Here is a 21,200-nt window from a genome sequence, read left to right on the forward strand (position 1 = left end):
AAGTTGAAATAAGCCCATAGGGTTTCTCAGAACATGAACAAATCAAACACAGTTTATTTAAGCAGGGGGAGGGGGTTACGAACCCCCTTCATTTGGGGGAGGGGGGTTACGAACCCCCTTCATTTGGGGGAGGGGGGTTACGAACCCCCATCATTTGGGGGAGGGGGGTTACGAACCCCCATCATTTGGGGGAGGAGGGTTACGAACCCCCATCATTTGGGGGAGGAGGGTTACGAACCCCCATCATTTGGGGGAGGGGGGTTACGAACCCCCTTCATTTGGGGGAGGAGGGTTACGAACCCCCATCATTTGGGGGAGGAGGGTTACGAACCCCCTTCATTTGGGGGAGGGGGGTTACGAACCCCCTTCATTTGGGGGAGGAGGGTTACGAACCCCCATCATTTGGGGGAGGGGGGTTACGAACCCCCTTCATTTGGGGGAGGAGGGTTACGAACCCCCATCATTTGGGGGAGGAGGGTTACGAACCCCCTTCATTTGGGGGAGGGGGGTTACGAACCCCCTTCATTTGGGGGAGGGGGGTTACGAACCCCCTTCATTTGGGGGAGGGGGGTTACGAACCCCTTCATTTTAGAGTCTTTGAAATTTCCATGACGTGTAAAATTTTCACTCTCTGGAATTCTCAATACAAAAGAGAAAGAAACACGTGAACAGTGTTAACAACATTCTACATTCTACATTCTTCAGTGTATACCCTAATATAGATTAGAGTCCCTATGACACATCACACATAGTTTGATGAGGTCACGTGAGCACACACTCAGGCTTATTATACATTCCATTATAAGTAGCCTCATTATAATAGTACTTTTCATTATAATAATGTATAAATAGTACCTTTCAGAATCAGAGTAAGAACTATTGACAAGTATTTATCCAAGAAAATGATACCAATTAAAAAGTGTTATTACTAATTACTAATGATACTAATTACAAAGTGTTATTACTAATTACTAATGATACTAATTACAAAGTGTTATTACTAATTACTAATGATACTAATTACAAAGTGTTATTACTAATTACTAACGATACTAATTACAAAGTGTTATTACTAATTACTAATGATACTAATTACAAAGTGTTATTACTAATTACTAATGATACTAATTACAAAGTGTTATTACCAATTACTAATGATACTAATTACATTTAGTGTTATTACTAATTACTAATGATACTAATTACAAAGTGTTATTACTAATTACTAATGATACTAATTACAAAGTGTTATTACTAATTACTAATGATACTAATTACAAAGTGTTATTACTAATTACTAATGATACTAATTACAAAGTGTTATTACTAAATACTAATGATACTAATTACAAAGTGTTATTACTAATTACTAATGATACTAATTACAAAGTGTTATTTTAAATCTGTAAACTCGCCTTTATCATGGGGTTAGTAGCACCACCCATGAACACAATAGTAAAGAGCACAATAACAAGGGTTGTGCTGACTAGAACCTTCTTCGTTTCTTCATCAAAGGGCAAATGTAAGGCTAGAGCAAATGCTATCGCTCCACGCAGGCCTGAAAAATAATAAATTGAACACTTACGTATTTAACTCGTTCAAATATTGTTAAAAAGAACTGTGCTTTTTTAAAGTCTTATAGTTTGAGTGCCAAAATTGCCCAGGCTTCAGCGACTGAACCTTGACATAATCACTTGCTACTTTTTCACTGTCAGTTCACCAAGATAATCCAGGTTTTCTGGATACAGAATTACCCTCAATATCAAATAAAAGATAAATGAGAAACTGATCATGGTTTATCAGCAATAACGCTACAGTGTTACCATAGTTACACAGCTACATTGACTACTGCTAAATAACGCTACAGTGTTACCATAGTTACACAGCTACATTGACTACTGCTAAATAACGCTACAGTGCTACCATAGTTACACAGCTACATTGACTACTGCTAAATAACGCTACAGTGCTACCATAGTTACACAGCTACATTGACTACTGCTAAATAACGCTACAGTGTTACCATAGTTACACAGCTACATTGACTACTGCTAAATAACGCTACAGTGTTACCATAGTTACACAGCTACATTGACTACTGCTAAATAACGCTACAGTGTTACCATAGTTACACAGCTACATTGACTACTGCTAAATAACGCTACGGTGTTACCATAGTTACACAGCTACATTGACTACTGCTAAATAACGCTACAGTGTTACCATAGTTACACAGCTACATTGACTACTGCTAAATAACGCTACAGTGTTACCATAGTTACACAGCTACATTGACTACTGCTAAATAACGTTACAGTGCGTGAATTCGAAAATTGACTAAAACACTATTTTCCCAAATTTAATAATATGTCACGAAACAAAATCACCAAATTATAAAGTCACACAAACGTTTGAGCGAGGAAAGTACCCATTAATTTACTAATTAATTACACATCAGGGAATTAACTAATCAACTAATACTCTAGTAGCAGGGAGAGGATAAGATAAAACTGACTAACCACTGAACCACATTATGAACTGTTGTTGGGGTGTTATCTTTGTTTGTCTGAACCTGTTTGCCAGTAGAGATAGCAGCCCGATATTCAACCCTCTACCACCTAGACACAGTATCTGAAATTGTAGATTATGGTTTATTAAAAGCTCCAGTTTTAGTACATATTATACTGGTGGGACGTATTTGTTTTGACACGTGGCAGTTAGTATGGGTTACACGTGACAGTTAGTCTGGGTTACACGTGACAGTTAGTCTGGGTTACACGTGACAGTTAGTCTGGGTTACACGTGACAGTTAGTCTGGGTTACACGTGACAGTTAGTCTGGGTTACACGTGACAGTTAGTCTGGGTTACACGTGACAGTTAGTCTGGGTTACACGTGACAGTTAGTCTGGGTTACACGTGACAGTTAGTCTGGGTTACACGTGACAGTTAGTCTGGGTTACACGTGACAGTTAGTCTGGGTTACACGTGACAGTTAGTCTGGGTTACACGTGACAGTTAGTCTGGGTTACACGTGACAGTTAGTCTGGGTTACACGTGACAGTTAGTCTGGGTTACACGTGACAGTTAGTCTGGGTTACACGTGACAGTTAGTCTGGGTTACACGTGACAGTTAGTCTGGGTTACACGTGACAGTTAGTCTGGGTTACACGTGACAGTTAGTCTGGGTTACACGTGACAGTTAGTCTGGGTTACACGTGACAGTTAGTCTGGGTTACACGTGACAGTTAGTCTGGGTTACACGTGACAGTTAGTCTGGGTTACACGTGACAGTTAGTCTGGGTTACACGTGACAGTTAGTAATTGCTGTCACGTGTCAGAACAAACAACACCTAGACACTTCAACAGTCATAAGATCTATTTAAGCTGCAATATCAATGAGTATCACAGCTGAACTACACACTTGTTTACTGAACACGGCCCCCCCCCCCCCCTAAACACCTAGACACGGCACCCCCCTCCCCTAAACACGCCCCCCCCCCTAAACACCTAGACACGCCCCCCCCCCTAAACACGCCCCCCCCCCCTAAACACCTAGACACGCCCCCCCCCCCCCCCTAAACACGCCCCCCCCCCCCCCCCTAAACACCTAGACACTTCAAATAACGTCCACATTAATACCCGGTCACCTGATGACATGTTGTGTTGTAAGACGTTCGGTTAAGTAGAGAAGTAGGTTTGTGTAATCCACAGGAACCGTTACTGGTTTATATTTTATAGCAATAATCTAAATTGTATCGGGATAAAACAACGTTTATATTTTTATGTACAATATATACAATAAATGTTATAAGATAACATGAATTGTACTTACAATGCTCCATACTATAAAGGCAGGTTGGAAGGAGTGAGTGAAGCTGAATATAGCCATCCCAAGATAGGCGAACACGCACGACTCCGCTAAAAAGGCAAACGTTCGGAAAACTTGCTGAACTGTGACCTGCGATAGAGGGAGTAGGGTAGATTATTAGGGTAGATTATCAGGGTAGATTATTACGGTAGATTATTAGTGTAGATTATTAGGGTAGATTATCAGGGTAGATTATTAGGGTAGATTATTAGTGTAGATTATTAGGGTAGATTATTAGGGTAGATTATTAGGGTAGATTATTAGGGTATATTATTAGGGTAGATTATTAGGATAGATTATTAGGGTAGATTATTAGGGTAGATTATTAGGGTAGATTATTAGGGTAAATTATTAGGGTAGATTATTAGGGTAGATTATTAGGGTAGATTATTAGGGTAGATTATTAGGGTAGATTATTAGTGTAGATTATTAGGGTAGATTATTAGGGTAGATTATTAGAGTAGATTATAAGGGTAGATTATTAGGGTAGATTATTAGTGTAAATTATTAGGGTAGATTATTAGGGTAGATTATTAGAGTAGATTATAAGGGTAGATTATTAGGGTAGATTATTAGGGTAGATTATCAGGGTAGATTTGTGTTGTGTGAGAATGGTGGGTAATATGATTTGAATGTACTGCCATTGTAACTTGACGGTTGAGTATTAAGAGTACTACTACTTATCTATACTATATTTCTCTACTTATTGAGTATGTATATACTCAATAAGTAGAGAAATATAGGGGGGGGGGGGGGCAGTAGAATAAAGTAGAGTAGAATTCGCAAAAAAATGGATGATATTCTACTTTTATCTACCTTAATCTACAAAACGTTGCCCCCCCCCCCCCCAATATAGTATAGATAAGTAGTAGTACTTTTAATACTCAACCGTATACTACTCGTTTATAAACGAATGTATAATCACTGATTCAATTAAAATATCACTGAATGTACACACACAGGATACTTGACACTAGTGACTATTGAGCTACTATGAGTATAAAAAGTAAAACTGAACTAGTGACATACCTGCGTCATGAAGCTCAGGTTATAATGCGCGTAGTGACTCATTACAATGCCACTGGACAAGATGGCCATTATTACGACATACCTGCGTCATGAAGCTGAGGTTGTAATGCGCGTAGTGACTCATTACAATGCCACTGGACAAGATGGCCATTATTACTACATACCTGCGTCATGAAGCTGAGGTTGTAATGCGCGTAGTGACTCATTACAATGCCACTGGACAAGATGGCCATTATTACTACATACCTGCGTCATGAAGCTGAGGTTGTAATGCGCGTAGTGACTCATTACAATGCCACTGGACAAGATGGCCATTATTACTACATACCTGCGTCATGAAGCTGAGGTTGTAATGCGCGTAGTGACTCATTACAATGCCACTGGACAAGATGGCCATTATTACTACATACCTGCGTCATGAAGCTGAGGTTGTAATGCGCGTAGTGACTCATTACAATGCCACTGGACAAGATGGCCATTATTCCGCTCAGTTGTAGACCCTCTGCGAGGAAGTAGGGTCCGTACGCGAACAGGCACACTGTACAGAACTCTAGGGAGGGTGTTTTCTGAGGAGAGAGATGAGTTAATTAAATATGAAATTAGTAATGAGACACAGTGTAATACAGGTAATGTACGTGTGAAATAGAGGTAATTTGATTTAATAGTACAGGCCACCTTATCAGTAATTAGTGATAATTAAAAATATTTAATCGCCAGAGCAGTGTACCTGTAATCTCAGAGTGTGTGTTACACACTAGTGTACCTGTAAAGCCATGTGTTTGAGGAGAAGGGAGAGCACTAACGCGAACACAGCCCCTAAAAGTCCGCTCACACTGAACGAGAGGAAGAAATCTCCGATAGCAGACCCGATAGCACTTCCTGCTTCCGCGTCGTTAAAGTGTATAATTGTACTGAAAGTAGGGGAGAGGTATTATTCATGGTAATATTATGAAATATGACGTAAAGGCTTGGTTTGTAAAGAATTGAGTGATTCTGGTGTTCATTTTGTAAATTGAAACCTCAGTTTTCCAAATTAAGTTGTATGAATAGTGTAGCACACAATTCATTTTAATTACTGGAAGCCTTATTCGTCTTCTAAAAATAGTTTAAGTTTCAGCTTACTCTTTCATAACGATAGAGACGGCATCATAGTTAAAGTTTCAGCTTACTCTGTCATGACGATAGAGACGGCATCATTCAGTACTTACTCTGTCATGACGATAAAAACGGCATCATTCAGTACTTACTCTGTCATAACGATAGAGACGGCATTATTCAGTACTTACTCTGTCATAACGATAAAGACGGCATCATTCAGTACTTACTCTGTCATGACGATAAATACGGCATCATTCAGTACTTACTCTGTCATAACGATAGAGACGGCATTATTCAGTACTTACTCTGTCATAACGATAAAGACGGCATCATTCAGTACTTACTCTGTCATAACGATAGAGACGGCATTATTCAGTACTTACTCTGTCATAACGATAGAGACGGCATCATTTAGTACGCTCTCCCCAAATACCAACATGTAAAGTGTTGGATGCACGTCTATAGCTGAGAATATGGCTAATGTTGCTACGGGATCGACTGCCGAGATGAGCGCCCCAAAACCGAAACTGAAAGAGAATGTGATTTAGAGCGCCCCAAAACCGAAACTGAAAGAGAATGTGATTTAGAGCGCCCCAAAACCGAAACTGAAAGAGAATGTGATTTAGAGCGCCCCAAAACCGAAACTGAAAGATAATGTGATTTAGATCGCTCCAAAACCGAAACTGAAAGAGAATGTGATTTAGAGCGCCCCAAAACCGAAACTGAAAGAGAATGTGATTTAGATTTTAGAGCGCCCAAAAACCGAAACTGAAAGAGAATGAGATTTAGAGCGCTCCAAAACCGAAAGAGAATGAGATTTAGATTAATCAACAGCGGAAATTACAGATGATAATGTTTAGTACACTACTACACTTGACCGGGCCTGCTACTATTACACTACTACACTGCTACTAGAGTTTGCAATTTTTTGAATGCTATTACCTATCGTACAGTGACTGCATGATATTGAATTGATTTCAAATCTTGAATGAAATTTACTGAATTTAGCGAAAAGTAGTTATGAAATTTGTCTGGAATTTTCATTTATATGGAATAATTATTGCTCGATATTATCTTCATCACTCCTTCCAACAATAATAGCGTACTTGGGTGTATAAAGTACGTGTATTGACGTGATTATAAAAATGATTATAAAATTATAAAGAGAGGGCTAACTTTATGATAATCAGAAAAGCAATATCATTTTGTAGCTGACCACAAAATTCAAATATGGTATAATAAGTTACACACTTACTGGCCTGCGAATTAGTTATGAGGAGGAGGAGGAGGTTATCTGCTACATATTGTGTTGCAATGAGTGTGACGTAATGAGTGTGACGTAATGAGTGTGTCGTAGTTAGTGTGACGTAATGAGTGTGACGTAATGAGTGTGACGTAATGAGTGTGTCGTAGTTAGTGTGACGTAATGAGTGTAACGTAGTTAGTGTGGCGTATGAGTGTGACGTAATGAGTGTGACGTAATGAGTGTGACGTAATGAGTGTGTCGTAGTTAGTGTGACGTAATGAGTGTGACGTAATGAGTGTGACGTAATGAGTGTGTCGTAGTTAGTGTGACGTAATGAGTGTAACGTAGTTAGTGTGGCGTATGAGTGTGACGTAATGAGTGTGACGTAGTTAGTGTGACGTAATGAGTGTGACGTAATGAGTGTGACGTAATGAGTGTGACGTAATGAGTGTGACGTAATGAGTGTGACGTAATGAGTGTGAAGTAATGAGTGTGACGTAGTTAGTGTGACGTAATGAGTGTAACGTAGTTAGTGTGACGTAATGAGTGTGACGTAATGAGTGTGACGTAATGAGTGTGACGTAATGAGTGTGAAGTCATGAGTGTGACGTAGTTAGTGTGACGTAATGAGTGTAACGTAGTTAGTGTGGCGTATGAGTGTGACGTAGTTAGTGTGACGTAATGAGTGTGACGTAATGAGTGTGACGTAATGAGTGTGACGTAATGAGTGTGACGTAATGAGTGTGTCGTAGTTAGTGTGACGTAATGAGTGTAACGTAGTTAGTGTGGCGTATGAGTGTGACGTAATGAGTGTGACGTAGTTAGTGTGACGTAATGAGTGTGACGTAATGAGTGTGACGTAATGAGTGTGACGTAATGAGTGTGACGTAATGAGTGTGACGTAATGAGTGTGAAGTAATGAGTGTGACGTAGTTAGTGTGACGTAATGAGTGTGACGTAATGAGTGTGACGTAATGAGTGTGACGTAATGAGTGTGACGTAATGAGTGTGACGTAATGAGTGTGAAGTAATGAGTGTGACGTAGTTAGTGTGACGTAATGAGTGTAACGTAGTTAGTGTGGCGTATGAGTGTGACGTAGTTAGTGTGGCGTATGAGTGTGACGTAGTTAGTGTGACGTAATGAGTGTGACGTAATGAGTGTAATAATGTGGAAGCATAATTAAAACTTTATTTTCCGGCGACGGTTAAGGAATAAATACCGCTAATACGTCATTCCGCGCATACTTCGAATTATTTAGCTCAACTAGCAGGAACCCGTCTTTTTAGCTCACAGTTACTCGTTATAACCCAGGTGTCGATAACATTACGATAGAGGATGCAGAACAACAAGCAACAAACAGGATACATTGGAGAGGTCTAATACAAGTACAAGTTAGAGTATAACCCAACTATAGTATAGTATAACTTATAGTATATAGTATAGTATAGTATATAGTATAACCCAACTAACCTTTGCTTCGCTGTCAGTGCAAAGGATATCTTTGCCTGGAAATTGTAGATTTAGTCGGCAGAATCTATCATTAGATTGTGAATAACCACAAACAGTTTATCTTCTAGAATTATTATCAAAATAAAATGTTTAATTTTGATTCTGCCTCATTATGCCCCCCAATTTTGCCTTTTTTGGGCGCCCCAAATGAGGCAAAATGAGGTTGGAACCCCCAACATTCTATTATTAGATTGTGAATAACCAAATAGTTTATCTTCAAGAATGATTGCACTGACGCACTGTACAATGTACACTTTACTATTTAAATTAATATGTGATGAAATAATTAAATTAAACAACTTTTGTTATATTACTTTACCTGTCCTAAGACATATAGCCCGGCTCCAACTGAAAATGCAGAGATAGCTGTACCAATCACTGCAAACAAAACTATTGTACCAAGATTGGAGAAGAAGTTTCCCTGACGTGTGTTATGTTATATTTAATAGTGAAACAACTAATCTAATAGTGAAACAACTAATTTAATAGTGAAACAACTAATTTAATAGTCCGGAACAACTAATCTAATAGTGAAACAACTAATCTAATAGTGGAACAAGTAATCTAATAGTGAAACAAGTAACATAATAGTGGAACAAGTAATTTAATAGTGAAACAACTAATTTAATAGTGGAACAACTAATTTAATAGTCCGGAACAACTAATCTAATAGTGAAACAACTAATCTAATAGTGGAACAAGTAATCTAATAGTGAAACAAGTAAAGTAATTTAAACGACTAATTTCCCCTAATTTATGTACGTATTACAGAGTATAAATATTTGAAAAGACGTTGGTCAGGTCAATTACAGATAAATAAGTAATTAAACTCTGTAATGATTGTAAGCACCTTGTGTAGCGAGTATCCGGACTCGAATATAATAATAACCAGGTAACCAGGTAACCAGGTAACCAGGTTACCAGGTAACTAGGATTGTAAGTACCTTGTGTAGCGAGTATCCGGACTCGAATATAATAGGGGGAAGCATAACAAGGAAGAATATAGTGGGATTGAGCTCCTCAGACTCTTTTATCCTACCAATGTTGTAGTGATTGAAAATCTGGAATAGTCCTCCAATGATTGCTCCTAAGGGGACAAGTTTGTCAAATGAAAAGTACGGATACTGCGAATATTCTTAATTAAATTGAAAACAAATTATATTTGCAAATCTACCCGTCAACCAAGTTATAGATTTTAGTAAACTGTGTAGTAAATATTATACATATTATACATATTCTACATACTATACATATCATACATATTATTATACATATTACACATACTATACATATCATACATATTATACATATTACACATATCACGTCATATTATACACATAGTATATTATAATTATTAATTGGTTAATTAAAGGATTCTGAACTGACCTAATAACACGATAGCAATGCTCTCTGGAAGATAATGGAACTTGAACTTGATGAGAAGGTAGACCATCAGAATAGCGACCAACAAAACACACAGAATAAAGAAGATCCTGAAACTGTTCTGACTCTCCTCACTGCTACCGTTATCTATAATAGCATCAGTGTCATTGCTCTTATCTTTATCAGTCTCATCAGTCTTGTTATCTGGTTCCGTCTTGTTATCCTTATCACCCGTGACCAGGACTGTGTCCGCTTCCTGCGTGTTGATGTGTTGGTTCTCTTCTTCTCCATCCCTCTGGTCCAAATCTCCGTCTCTAGAATTGCTGGCTTAGTTGTGAACACTAAATCAAACTACTTACACCATATTTATTTACTAAATCTACTTATATGATCGGCTCTGTGCTGCTGATTCGGCCCTTTTTTATGTACTAGTAATAATCATTAATCACAATGTTAAAACATGACAATTAAATTACGGTGTTTAAACTGAGTTTAAAATACAAAACTTACCCATTAATAAGAACTCCAAGGAGAAAGAAGGAAACACAAAGGAGAGTAATAAAGCGTTTCTTAACCATGATGATCAAAGTGCCCGGCTATAAGTTTATCTTTAGACACTCTACATTGTGGGAGAGTTGTTTCTTTTTACCACACTGAGATGTACCCGAGTGCCATGTCCCTAAAATGTATAGAATAACTGAATTAGCTCTAGTTATAGAAATAAAGCTAGAATCAAGAGATAAAATAGAGTTTGAATGGGTATAACAAAGTATAGTATGTATCAGAGAAAGAGAAGAGATAACTGTATCTTTGTTTCGTCATAATAACACTAATGAAACATCATACATGTGCGAGTGTGATCATAGTATGTTAATGTAATATACATGATCATATTTTGTTATGATTCAAGGAGATGTGATGTGATGACGTCACAAGATGTAGATCCTCAAACAGTAAATAACATAGTTCGATTCATGACGAATTATTCAAAAACTATAATGTTTCAAAATATGGGCGTTATATGTTTTAAAATCTATATTTGAATAGAAATTAAGTCTGCAGCACAACTAAAAGCTATTAATATCATCTAAAAGCATAATCTAAAAACGCAATCTAGGCACAATATAAAAACTACAAAAATCTGCCTCAATCAGTAGTAAGCCCTTTGATTTAAAAAAGAATAACTCGATTGTAATAATACCCCAAAAAATAAAACAGTTGGCTGCTTGCCAACTATTCAACAGAAGCGTTGAAAATATTTCGGAAGCCCTTCACAACCGGTAATGGTCTACAAAACAACAACTTCCAAGCAGCAGCTAAGTGTTCAAGAGAGGGGAAATAGGTGGGACTTGGTCTTACTCCAACTAGTTTAACCTCTAGACTTGAGGTGATGATTACTTGGATTCCGTAGCAATGAACCTCCGAAGTCTTCTTCACAAAACTGCTAAATAAGTCGTGAATCATGTGATGAATCTTGCTCTCTGTGACAGGCCATGCTTCGTTTAAACTGAACTCAACGAGAAACCTGGACCATAATGCGGAGGGAAAGTTACTACCGTCGCTTCGAGAAATGTAGTGATCAATAAGATAATGATTTTCTTCCATATCATTGACAGGTTTCCTGCTAATGTGGACAGCGGGGATACTGGAGACAAAACACTTGTTGTTCCTTATCACCAAGGTGAACTCAAGGCTGCACTGGCAGTTGTCAATTGTAACCGAGTTCACATAAGGCTGAGCGAAGTAGTTCAAACTGTTCTCGCACAGCTTCCCCAAGCGAGCAGGGGAATTAGTTATGACTGAAGCTGCAGCCTTTTCACTGCAACGTAACAGCCACTGAGCTTGCCAAGAAGGTGGGAAAGCAAGGATTGCTGGTAGTTCCTTGTTTAGATGATACCCACTAGGCCACCAACTGACATTTCCAAACGAGCTTCTCACGAAAGTGTTAAGACGAATAAGATTAGTAAAAGTGGGGTCGAAACTATTAACATTTGAGATTCCAGTCCGGTCTTCACGGAACTGTTTCCAGTGACAGATATAGGTCTCCGGCTCCTCCTCGCTGGAGACAACACCCTCACTCACTACAACACCCAATTTCTTCAGTTCTGTCTTAGCAACATCACTCAAATTCATGCTGGTTACTATGGTGAGCTCTTCAACATTTTCACTTTCAGACAAAACATCATCCTCAGGTAAATTCCAATCAGTGACCTTGTGAGTAAACGGGGGGTTCAGATTCTCATACTGGGAGGTGAATGATTTGGGGACAGGTTTAGAAATATTGGCAGGATTTTCTGCCCAGATCCTAGCCTCACGCTGCAAATCAGGTTCCCCCGTATACAGAACACGATTCTTCTCCAAAGTACAGGTTTCCCTGACCTTGATTGTCTTAACTGGCCACAGTAACGTCAGCACTTTCCCGCCATAGCAAGACCAGAAGGGAGCTAGTTTAAAGTTTGGGGTCTCACTGTGCAGCATTTTGGAGACAGTCTGAGGGGGAAGGTACCAGTTGTGAGCTTGGGTTCCCTCTGGGGTAACGGCTTGATAAGTTAGAGCATTGTACCACAGCCTGTCCAGTGCTTTGACAAGGTTCTTCCTCCGCTCATATTCTAAGAATCTCTCGCTTATTTTCTCCTCTCCGACGATTAGATTTTGCCACATAAACTCCTCGTTGTCACTCTTCTGGATACTTGCTATGATGTTGTCAGTCCCCTTCTCGAAGTACCAGGTGCATTCATCAGGCTGAACTATCCCAGCGAAACTGCCATAAATAATGGGGGGTTGCCCTTTTACCCCAAAAGTCCAGCGTTTGGTAGTGATTTTGCTGATGACATCCCCTCGTTTAGTTCCTGGAGGAACAGGAATAGTGACTGTAATCACGTGCTCCTCTGCGTCATCCTCCCACTTATAGTTGGATGTCGTTCCAAAACCGTCCTCGCCGAGCGCTGTTTGCTTCTTTCTCACAAAATCCTTGTACATCTGCTCCAGCTGATACTCTGATTTCTGATCGGTGATAGCTAACTTGAACTCTGCAAACGATATTGTTTTGTTTTTGTCTTCCAGACCTAAAGCATTGGCAATTTTTTTCCCCTCTACGTTTTTATTATTACCGTTTAAAAGAACAACTGCATTGACGAGGTCTCCTTTAGCTTCGTTGTAAGCAGCTTTAGCAGCTTCCTCAGAAGAGCCAGTCATCTGTGCTATCTCATGTATGATATCAGAATTACCACCAGGGATCACTGAGGAGTGGGATTCACTATCTCCCATCATATCAAGTAACTTGGCAGGTTGGTCAATATCATCTTCTAACGCAGCAAACGACTGAGCTCCACCATCACCAGTCCACAGGTGGGGCACTATATAAACACAACTGAATGGTTGGTGAGGTTTGAAAGCCACCACGATCCCATCTCTCACTTCAAGTCCCTTGTCGATGTCGTGGAGAGTGCGCGGCTGTAACTTCTCGTAAACCTGTCTCCACGCTTCCTCTGGGAATCCAACATGACGGAGCTGTTGTTCATGATACTGGACAAACTCCTTGTAACCCTCTTCTACTCCCATACCCATGTCAAATAGGTGCTGCAATTTTATCCACGTTAAATTGTCAGTTATTCAATATTTGAAGTGTGCTCGTTTTGAATTAAACAAATCGTGCACTGTGCTCACTTATAAATTACAATGAAACGAAAAAGCTGTCCAACTTGAATGAGAACTGATTAGTTCGAAGTCAAGAAAACAATCTGTATTACAAAACTAATCAATAAGATAACAATGAGGTTATAATAGAAGTATAAACTAATACCAAATAAAAAAGCTAGTGTGAAAGTTGATGATTCCAATAAATAATCTTACTATACCACAGCTGCAAAAAGCTGGCTTCTATATTTGAGCTTTCAGAGTCATTCCATTTCCAGCTGTTAGCGTCCAGCTTTTCTACTAACTAACCATGAAGTACTAAATCAACGGGTTGGAAACATTTACTAACCTTGTTGGCGAGATCCTCATAACCAGGTAACCAGGTAACCAGGTAACCAGGTAACCAGGTAACCAGGTAACCAGGTAACCAGGTAACCAGGTAACTAGGTAACCAGGTAACCAGGTAACCAGGTAATTAGGTTACCAGGTTACCTGGTAACCAGGTTACCAGGTAACCAGGTAACCAGGTAACCAGGTAACCAGGTAACTAGCTAACCAGGTAACCAGGTAACCAGGTTACCAGGTAACCAGGTAACTAACTAAACATAAAGCACTAAATCCACATGTTGGAAACATTTACTGTATCTATAATCTTCCTGGAATCTAAAATTTAGTCGATCCAAAGATCCTGGTCAGTATATTCCTGTAATAATTTATTGACGGCGCAAATTTTGCTTTGGTTTCGATTTCTGTACCACATAAATAAGTAAATATTTCATCAGTTCACCATCAGCAACTATCTTGACAACACAATCCGTCAAGAAATGTAAATAGTGCTGTAAGAATGTAAACCCATCAATAAATAACAGTTCTGCAATGTATGAACCACCTCGCTCTATGAGTCCCCCTCCTCCTCTGGGTGGTTCTCCACCTCCTTAAAGTAAGCTTCGTCCGACCCCACACTGCTGCTGCTGTTGTTGGCTCTGAAGCTGTGGTGAGTGTTGTTGATGACTGGTGACATAGGGAGAGCGAAGGAAGTCTGCTGCTGCTGCCTGAGGGTCCAGAACTGACCTGATGGACAGTATTGCATCATTTGGATGAGATTGGTTGTGTAGGCAGCCTGGTGGCTCTGGACCGCTTGTACGTACCTGGTAAAACGTTTCATTAGGGCGATCTAAATAAATAGGGCTTTTAAGTTGGGAATCATACCTATTTGGGCTAAAAATACACCAGTTTTAGCTTTATAAGGCATGATCACTATCTTATCCGTGCAACCCTGGTTAGTAAGACCTATACAATTTGAGAGATTGCAAAATTATAAAAATGAGATATTTCAAAAGCACTGTTCTCCATAGACATACACTGTATATAAATTACACTGTTGTCATGGTTACACTGTTCTAGACAAGAAAACAAAACCCACTTTCTCTGAGAATCCATGTAATGCTTTTTGTTTTTCTCATTATTGTTCCTGATACACCTCTGATTATTAGCCTGCAGCTTCTTGTAGCAGTCGTCTAATTGACTAGTCCACCAAGGTTTGGGAGGGGCTTGTGGGAGGGACCCTGCAGTCCCTACTGGTCCGGATGAGGCCATCATGTTTATATCGCTCTTATCTACAGAGATGATATGATTAGTGTTGACTCAGTTACTCAATATTCCTTGAAATGAACCACAATTCATTTCTTTAGAATAAGTATTGACAGAGTTACTTAATATAATATGAATCACCATATTACCGAATAACTGTTCGAACTTAATTTTGTATTTATTGTCAAAAAATATTAGATTTAAGTGACAAAGATGTTACTCCTATCATTAATCATAACAGATACTAAATGTTTATTGATTCTGTAATGGAATAAACACTACACTTTCTACAATCTACTCATATAAAGTAACCATGGTAACGCTGTATACTCGGTTTCTAGTCAACATATAAAGTGAGACCAAGAATACATGCCAAACGGCTTCTAAAACTATGATTGAAACAATGCATCATGAAAGTAAAAACACAATAACAAAATACTTGCATTCACCTATCATCAATAAGTTATCCTGTCATAATAATAAATAAAACAGTACCCCCTGTAAAAATGCAACCTAGAGCTAATAGTTAGTTAGTTATAGTTAAAATTATATTAATAAGGCTTAAACTTTCTGGCAGATTTCATTTTTGCAATTTTTTCCTTGTCCTCTTGGAATTTCTGTTTTAAAACTGCTAATGACTCTTTACGATTTTCACGCTCCTGGAATGAATATAAATGGATCATCTCTTTTTTCCGTCTGTCCATCTTTTTGTCATAATCCCTCTTTTTCTCCTGTGCAGATTCGACAGATGCTCCAAACTTTGTACTTTTTGTAACTGTAACCCAGCCCTCCTGAGTAATTTGATATATAAGCCAACTTATATTTAAAGAGAAACAACAATAGATTTGACTTATAGCTTGGTAGATCTGATCATAGAGATAGCACAGTAATTTCATTTTTTATACAAAACCCACATGAATAGATCGATAAATTTGCTAATCTGCCTCAGAATACCAAAATTAACAAAACTAACCTCATCTGGAGTCTCAGCCATTTCTTTCTCCCTCTGTAACTTCAACTTTTCCCTTTGATCAAATCCTGCCATATATTCTTCACAATCTTTTCTCAGTTCATTCTCATCAGGGTAGATAAGCTGGTGCTCAGCAGCCCACTTTCTGCAGCCCGTTAAAGGTTTTGTGTAGTCAGTTATGTGGTGTGACACTCCCTGGAGGTGGGTGGTCAGATTGTCAGTGCTACATTTGCAAACATAATAATAGTTCATGTTATTAAAAATAATTATGCACATATTATAATAATTCTTAAACAGTAAGATCTTACATAGTAAGATCATACACACATTCAAACAGAATAAACAATAATTTACGATTCTTAAACAAACCATTTTAGCAGCATTCATGAAGCTGGAAAGACCATCACCATTAAGGAACTGAACATATACACACCGGAAAGCACTTGACTTTGAGGAGTCACAGAAAAACTTGCTGGCATTTGGTATATGAAACTTTGGGATAGCTGATGGTTTTGGTTGGGATTTGACCTCGACAACTTCGCCAAATTTGGAGAAAACACTTGAGAAGAAATCATCTGATGCATATCCAGGGACACCCAACAACAGCAACAAGTTTGGATTGTCTAAATGGGGACAACAAGGGAGGTAGTGAGGAGCATAGTTTTTGTTCCACGACAGCTTTATCCACTCGTAGGATGCCATACCTGGAACGAAAAGGCAAACTGTTTATTTATAGGAGATATATTCAAGGTCAATATTGACAAATAAAAGGCAGTGGCGTAATGAAGGGCCCCGCCGACCCCGCTGTGCGGGGGGGAGGGCAATCGTTTGAATGTGGGACAATTTCGAAAAACTTAACTACGGTACTAGCAAAACTGTGCATTTTGCTCTAGAAACAAATTTTTTTAGAGATTTTACCGGTGTATCCCCTAAAATCATCTAATTTTTTTAAAGGGGGGACACCCAACCCATGTAGCTGAGACACCTCACAGCAAGTAGACCAAAGTGCCTCTTGCTTGTGAACGGTGCATCAACTACCCGCCAAAGTGGTGGGTTGGGAGTCCCCCCTGGGATCATTTCGTCCGTAAAATTTTATACAATACAAAATAGTACAGTAAAATATCTACAAAATTTGCATAAACAAATCTAGGAGACTTCAAAGCTCGTCTTCTGGGGGATGAGGTTGAAGGAAACGTCTTGCAGTTCAAGATGCTGGGCTGTTGATCTTTCTCTGATTCCCCTCAGTGCAATCAGTGTACTTCTTAACAGATCAAATCTGAATCGTGTTCTGATATGATTTTTGACTTGGCTCTTGGCTTCTTTTTTGTGGTCAGCTATAATCTCAGAGACACGACATACAAACACAGTGCAGAGCGGTCCCATACCTCCGGAGGTTGTGAAGACTAGAGGGACAAAGGATTCTTTCTCTGACTGAAGTAATCTCTCTTCATACAAATCTTTCTTTTATTTCTCATGATCTTCCCATAGATCCGACGGATCCTTGGCTATCACCTCAAACTTAACAAGAATTGCGCCCGTCGTTTCTTTTTGGTGGACGCTACATTTCCATTCCCTATAACTATAAATATAAGCTTTAATCAGCTCACATCATAATAATAATATTAAAACACATCAGTACCCTACGCGCGCCACGTACAAAATGGGCCACGTACAAAATGGGCTTATTACCTAATACTATACATTAAACATAGTATACATTAAAATACACTCGAGCCGTGAATTCATTGACCACAGGCTAGCTATACACCACATCTCCGCAAGCAATCCTCGCGCGCGCGGCTTTTTCCTTGCATGGTAGGGTTTTTTCGTTGCAGTTGGGGAAAAATTCAATTTTCATCCCCAAAACATTACTGACCTAGCCGGTTTGCTCTCCAACAAAACTCTAGATCCTACCACACTCACTGCCACAGCAAGAGCAATCCATTCAATTCTCTCAGCCAAGAAGTTTTCAGTTAACTTATTTTAATTTTTATATTTTAATAGTTTATTAAACGTAAATTGTACAGTTTTGAAGTAATTATATTTGTATATGAGATGCCCAGAGAGGCATAATTTTAAATCTTACCTTATCTTATCTAATGACTTAAATTTATTTGTGTCGCAGTTAGGATGTGTGACCCTGATGTCAAAGAATGTTCTTTCAAAGGGTGCATACAATCCGACAGCTGCAAAATCAAAATCATCTAATTTGTTCAATTTTAGGGAGGGGCACTAAAAGGGGAGGGGACGCCAACAGGGGGTGCTTTTTCGGCGGGGGTGCCAACAGGCAACGTTACATCACTGATGAAAGGGATGATGGAAACGTTTGCTTAGACACGTTCTAAAAGAGGGCAGGCTGGACTCTTCGAACAGTATACAGATAATTTCAGCAATGGTAATTGTCTAGCTATAAGGATAAACACCCTCGCAGAATGAATAAACCAATACAATGGATTAAATGCTAAAAGAATGGTACAAAATTTCAAAAGCTGAGGTAAAAATATAACCCTTTGTAAAATAAAAAATTGTCAACTAAAAATAAAATCCACAGATTCAAATCACAACAAAGAACAGTTTAGCCCCCCACCACACAAGTAAAGTATTCAGTGAAATGTGTTATGAACTGTGAAGCCTCTGACGCCATTCCTCCTGTACTACTGAATACCAGTGGCGTGAAGGTAGCCTTTTCTTTATAGAGCCTTGTCTCTAAAAACTCAACTGAACTAGCGTTTCGGTGTACGCTAAAGCTTTCAGGCACGCACCTTCCCTGCCCCGTTAGTGACCTGTCCCTTCAAAATCAAACTTAAGTAACAGTCGAGGCCAAAACATTATATACCAAATGAGCATTATATTTTCATGAATAGTTTTTTATTAAAAACTTTACTAGATATATTTTTAATGATGTCATGTGATGATGTTTGTGTCATTATATTTCGATTTCATTTCATTTCATTTTATTTTCATTCTGTAAAATATGCTAAAATTAAATTTCTTGTTTCATTGAAAATGTCTTGTTTCATTAAATTTAGAATATGAAGTTTCTTTGTATCACGTTAACGGGTGGTACTCGTAAAATATTTGTTTCAAATATTAGTCGACAGTCGACGAGTTGATTGACGATGTAAATCCGTCGAGATCGTTGCTCTGCGAAGCAGAGCAACGATTGACGATTGACGATGCAAAGCAAGAATGCTAGTTCGCGCGGCGCGTCGAAGCGGCGAAGTACCCTCCAAGTCGACGAGTCCAACTCGGCGCGCGTCTCGGTAGGTTATAAACCTACACATATCTCGTTGTTACCCCCATTATTATATATTGTGGATACAATACAGCCGCACACTTGTGCGCGGCGGGTCTACAACGTAATAACGTATGACAATAATTTCCCTAAAATAATAATAATACTATGCCATGACTATATATCATATATATATCATATATAAGCTTTGCGTATATTAAAAAATAAAAAGTATAGTATTAAAGAAAACAACGTATTTTTTTCAAAAAAACAACAAATTTTAAATATACACATATTTTCACAATTGACAATGACCCTATATTATTATTGTTTAAGTACTAATCTACGTACTTACTTACTTACTTACTTAATGTAAAAATATTGAAAGTTTAGGCACGGCACAGCAAATTTTTGGCACAGTGCCGCGCGTTAGTTACAGTAAAGTAAAGTAAAAATTATGACATAACATCATCACTAATGTTTACAAAGTATCATCACACTACATGGAAAAACACTTATTTCTCCATCAAATTTAAAAGTAATAATTTATCAAATATTAATCATGAATAAAAACAACATTACAAAATTTAATTTATTCACACTTCCCAGTGGAGTAAAGATTTATAAAACGTTTCTTTGCTACATAAGGATGAAACCACAAATAATATAAGTAAAATACAATTTTTTAAAAGTAAAATACAATTTTTATTTTCCACAGAAGAATCAATACATATTGAATTATAAATATCCGATAATTCCATTAATAATCATTAAAAGTTGCTTTGTCATTTGTAAGATCAAAAACGAAAAGCTGTACGCTGAACTGTGAACGCGCGCGGCGTTTTTTCTGCAGCTGCCTAGCTTCAAGCTTGTAGCCGCTAACATCAAAGCCGCCGCCCGCGCCCAGTGCTGGGGTGCATTCTCATTAACAATTAAACTTGGTCAAAGACAGTTATATACAATTCCTAAATTAAATCAATAATCATGTTAATATGAGTATTCAACACTACTCGACAACAAATATTTGCCGGCCCATCAACGATTCAGTCGCCGAAACAAAAATCAAATGTTTGCTTTTTCGTTTCGGGGACTGTTTGAACTCAGTACTATATCCGACTAATCATACTTTATAATGGTTAAAATAGAAAGTAAAAAGATTTTCCTCGATGGGCCGGCATTCGCAACCGCGAAACGTTTTCATGAGACCAAAGATCTCATGGAAAAAATAGAGAAGAATCTCCATGAGCTAAATTCCAAGCAGTCTCTGGAGACGAATCAGGAGCTAACAGCCATCAGACAGTCTTTGAACACTCTTGAGCAAAATTCTTTGGCTTCTTCTGACCATTTAAATGCCCAACTTACCAATTCTTCACTTGCCCCTGGCCCAGACCTAACAGCTAATGAGCATCTCAAATCAAGAGAAGAACCAGTTGTAGGCGCTATAGAAGAGTTTATCACCACAGAAGAGCAGGATCTTCTCCTCCTTGCCTGTCAATCACTTGACGAGGATTTTGTTGTGGAAGGAGCTCGTGCTGTGTATTCTTTGGGAGAACCATACAAGTATAATGGCTCCAAGTCACCCAATGGTCAGCTAGAGTCAACCAGCTTCTCCAAACTGATGGACAAAATCAATG

The 21,200-nt window shown here is 38.6% G+C and overlaps 1 protein-coding gene across 3 annotated transcripts in view; it reads right to left on the reverse strand.

Annotated features, from left to right (window-relative positions):
* The window catches only part of LOC134811827 (sodium/hydrogen exchanger 8-like), a 77,214-nt gene that overhangs the window by 8,243 nt on the left and 47,771 nt on the right, over positions 1-21,200 (reverse strand). The window contains exons 2-12 of one of the 3 annotated variants that reach the window (XM_063818923.1): positions 10,646-10,814; positions 10,139-10,449; positions 9,697-9,839; positions 9,072-9,173; positions 8,714-8,748; positions 6,380-6,523; positions 5,662-5,809; positions 5,309-5,464; positions 3,834-3,959; positions 2,520-2,631; positions 1,416-1,558 (exon numbers count right to left, since the gene is read on the reverse strand). In XM_063818923.1, coding sequence (XP_063674993.1) covers positions 1,416-1,558; positions 2,520-2,631; positions 3,834-3,959; positions 5,309-5,464; positions 5,662-5,809; positions 6,380-6,523; positions 8,714-8,748; positions 9,072-9,173; positions 9,697-9,839; positions 10,139-10,449; positions 10,646-10,713 — 1,488 coding nt within the window. In that variant the 5' untranslated portion in view covers positions 10,714-10,814. Of the gene's footprint in view, positions 1-1,415; positions 1,559-2,519; positions 2,632-3,833; positions 3,960-5,308; positions 5,465-5,661; positions 5,810-6,379; positions 6,524-8,713; positions 8,749-9,071; positions 9,174-9,696; positions 9,840-10,138; positions 10,450-10,645; positions 10,815-11,106; positions 14,920-15,194; positions 15,388-21,200 lie in introns of those variants that run through there. The other 2 variants (XM_063818921.1, XM_063818922.1) reach the window with 2 other exon arrangements.

The sequence above is a fragment of the Bolinopsis microptera genome, chromosome 2, assembly GCF_026151205.1.
Source record: "Bolinopsis microptera isolate Bmic1 chromosome 2, MBARI_Bmic_1.0, whole genome shotgun sequence".
In the NCBI taxonomy this organism is placed as follows: Eukaryota; Metazoa; Ctenophora; class Tentaculata; order Lobata; family Bolinopsidae; genus Bolinopsis; species Bolinopsis microptera.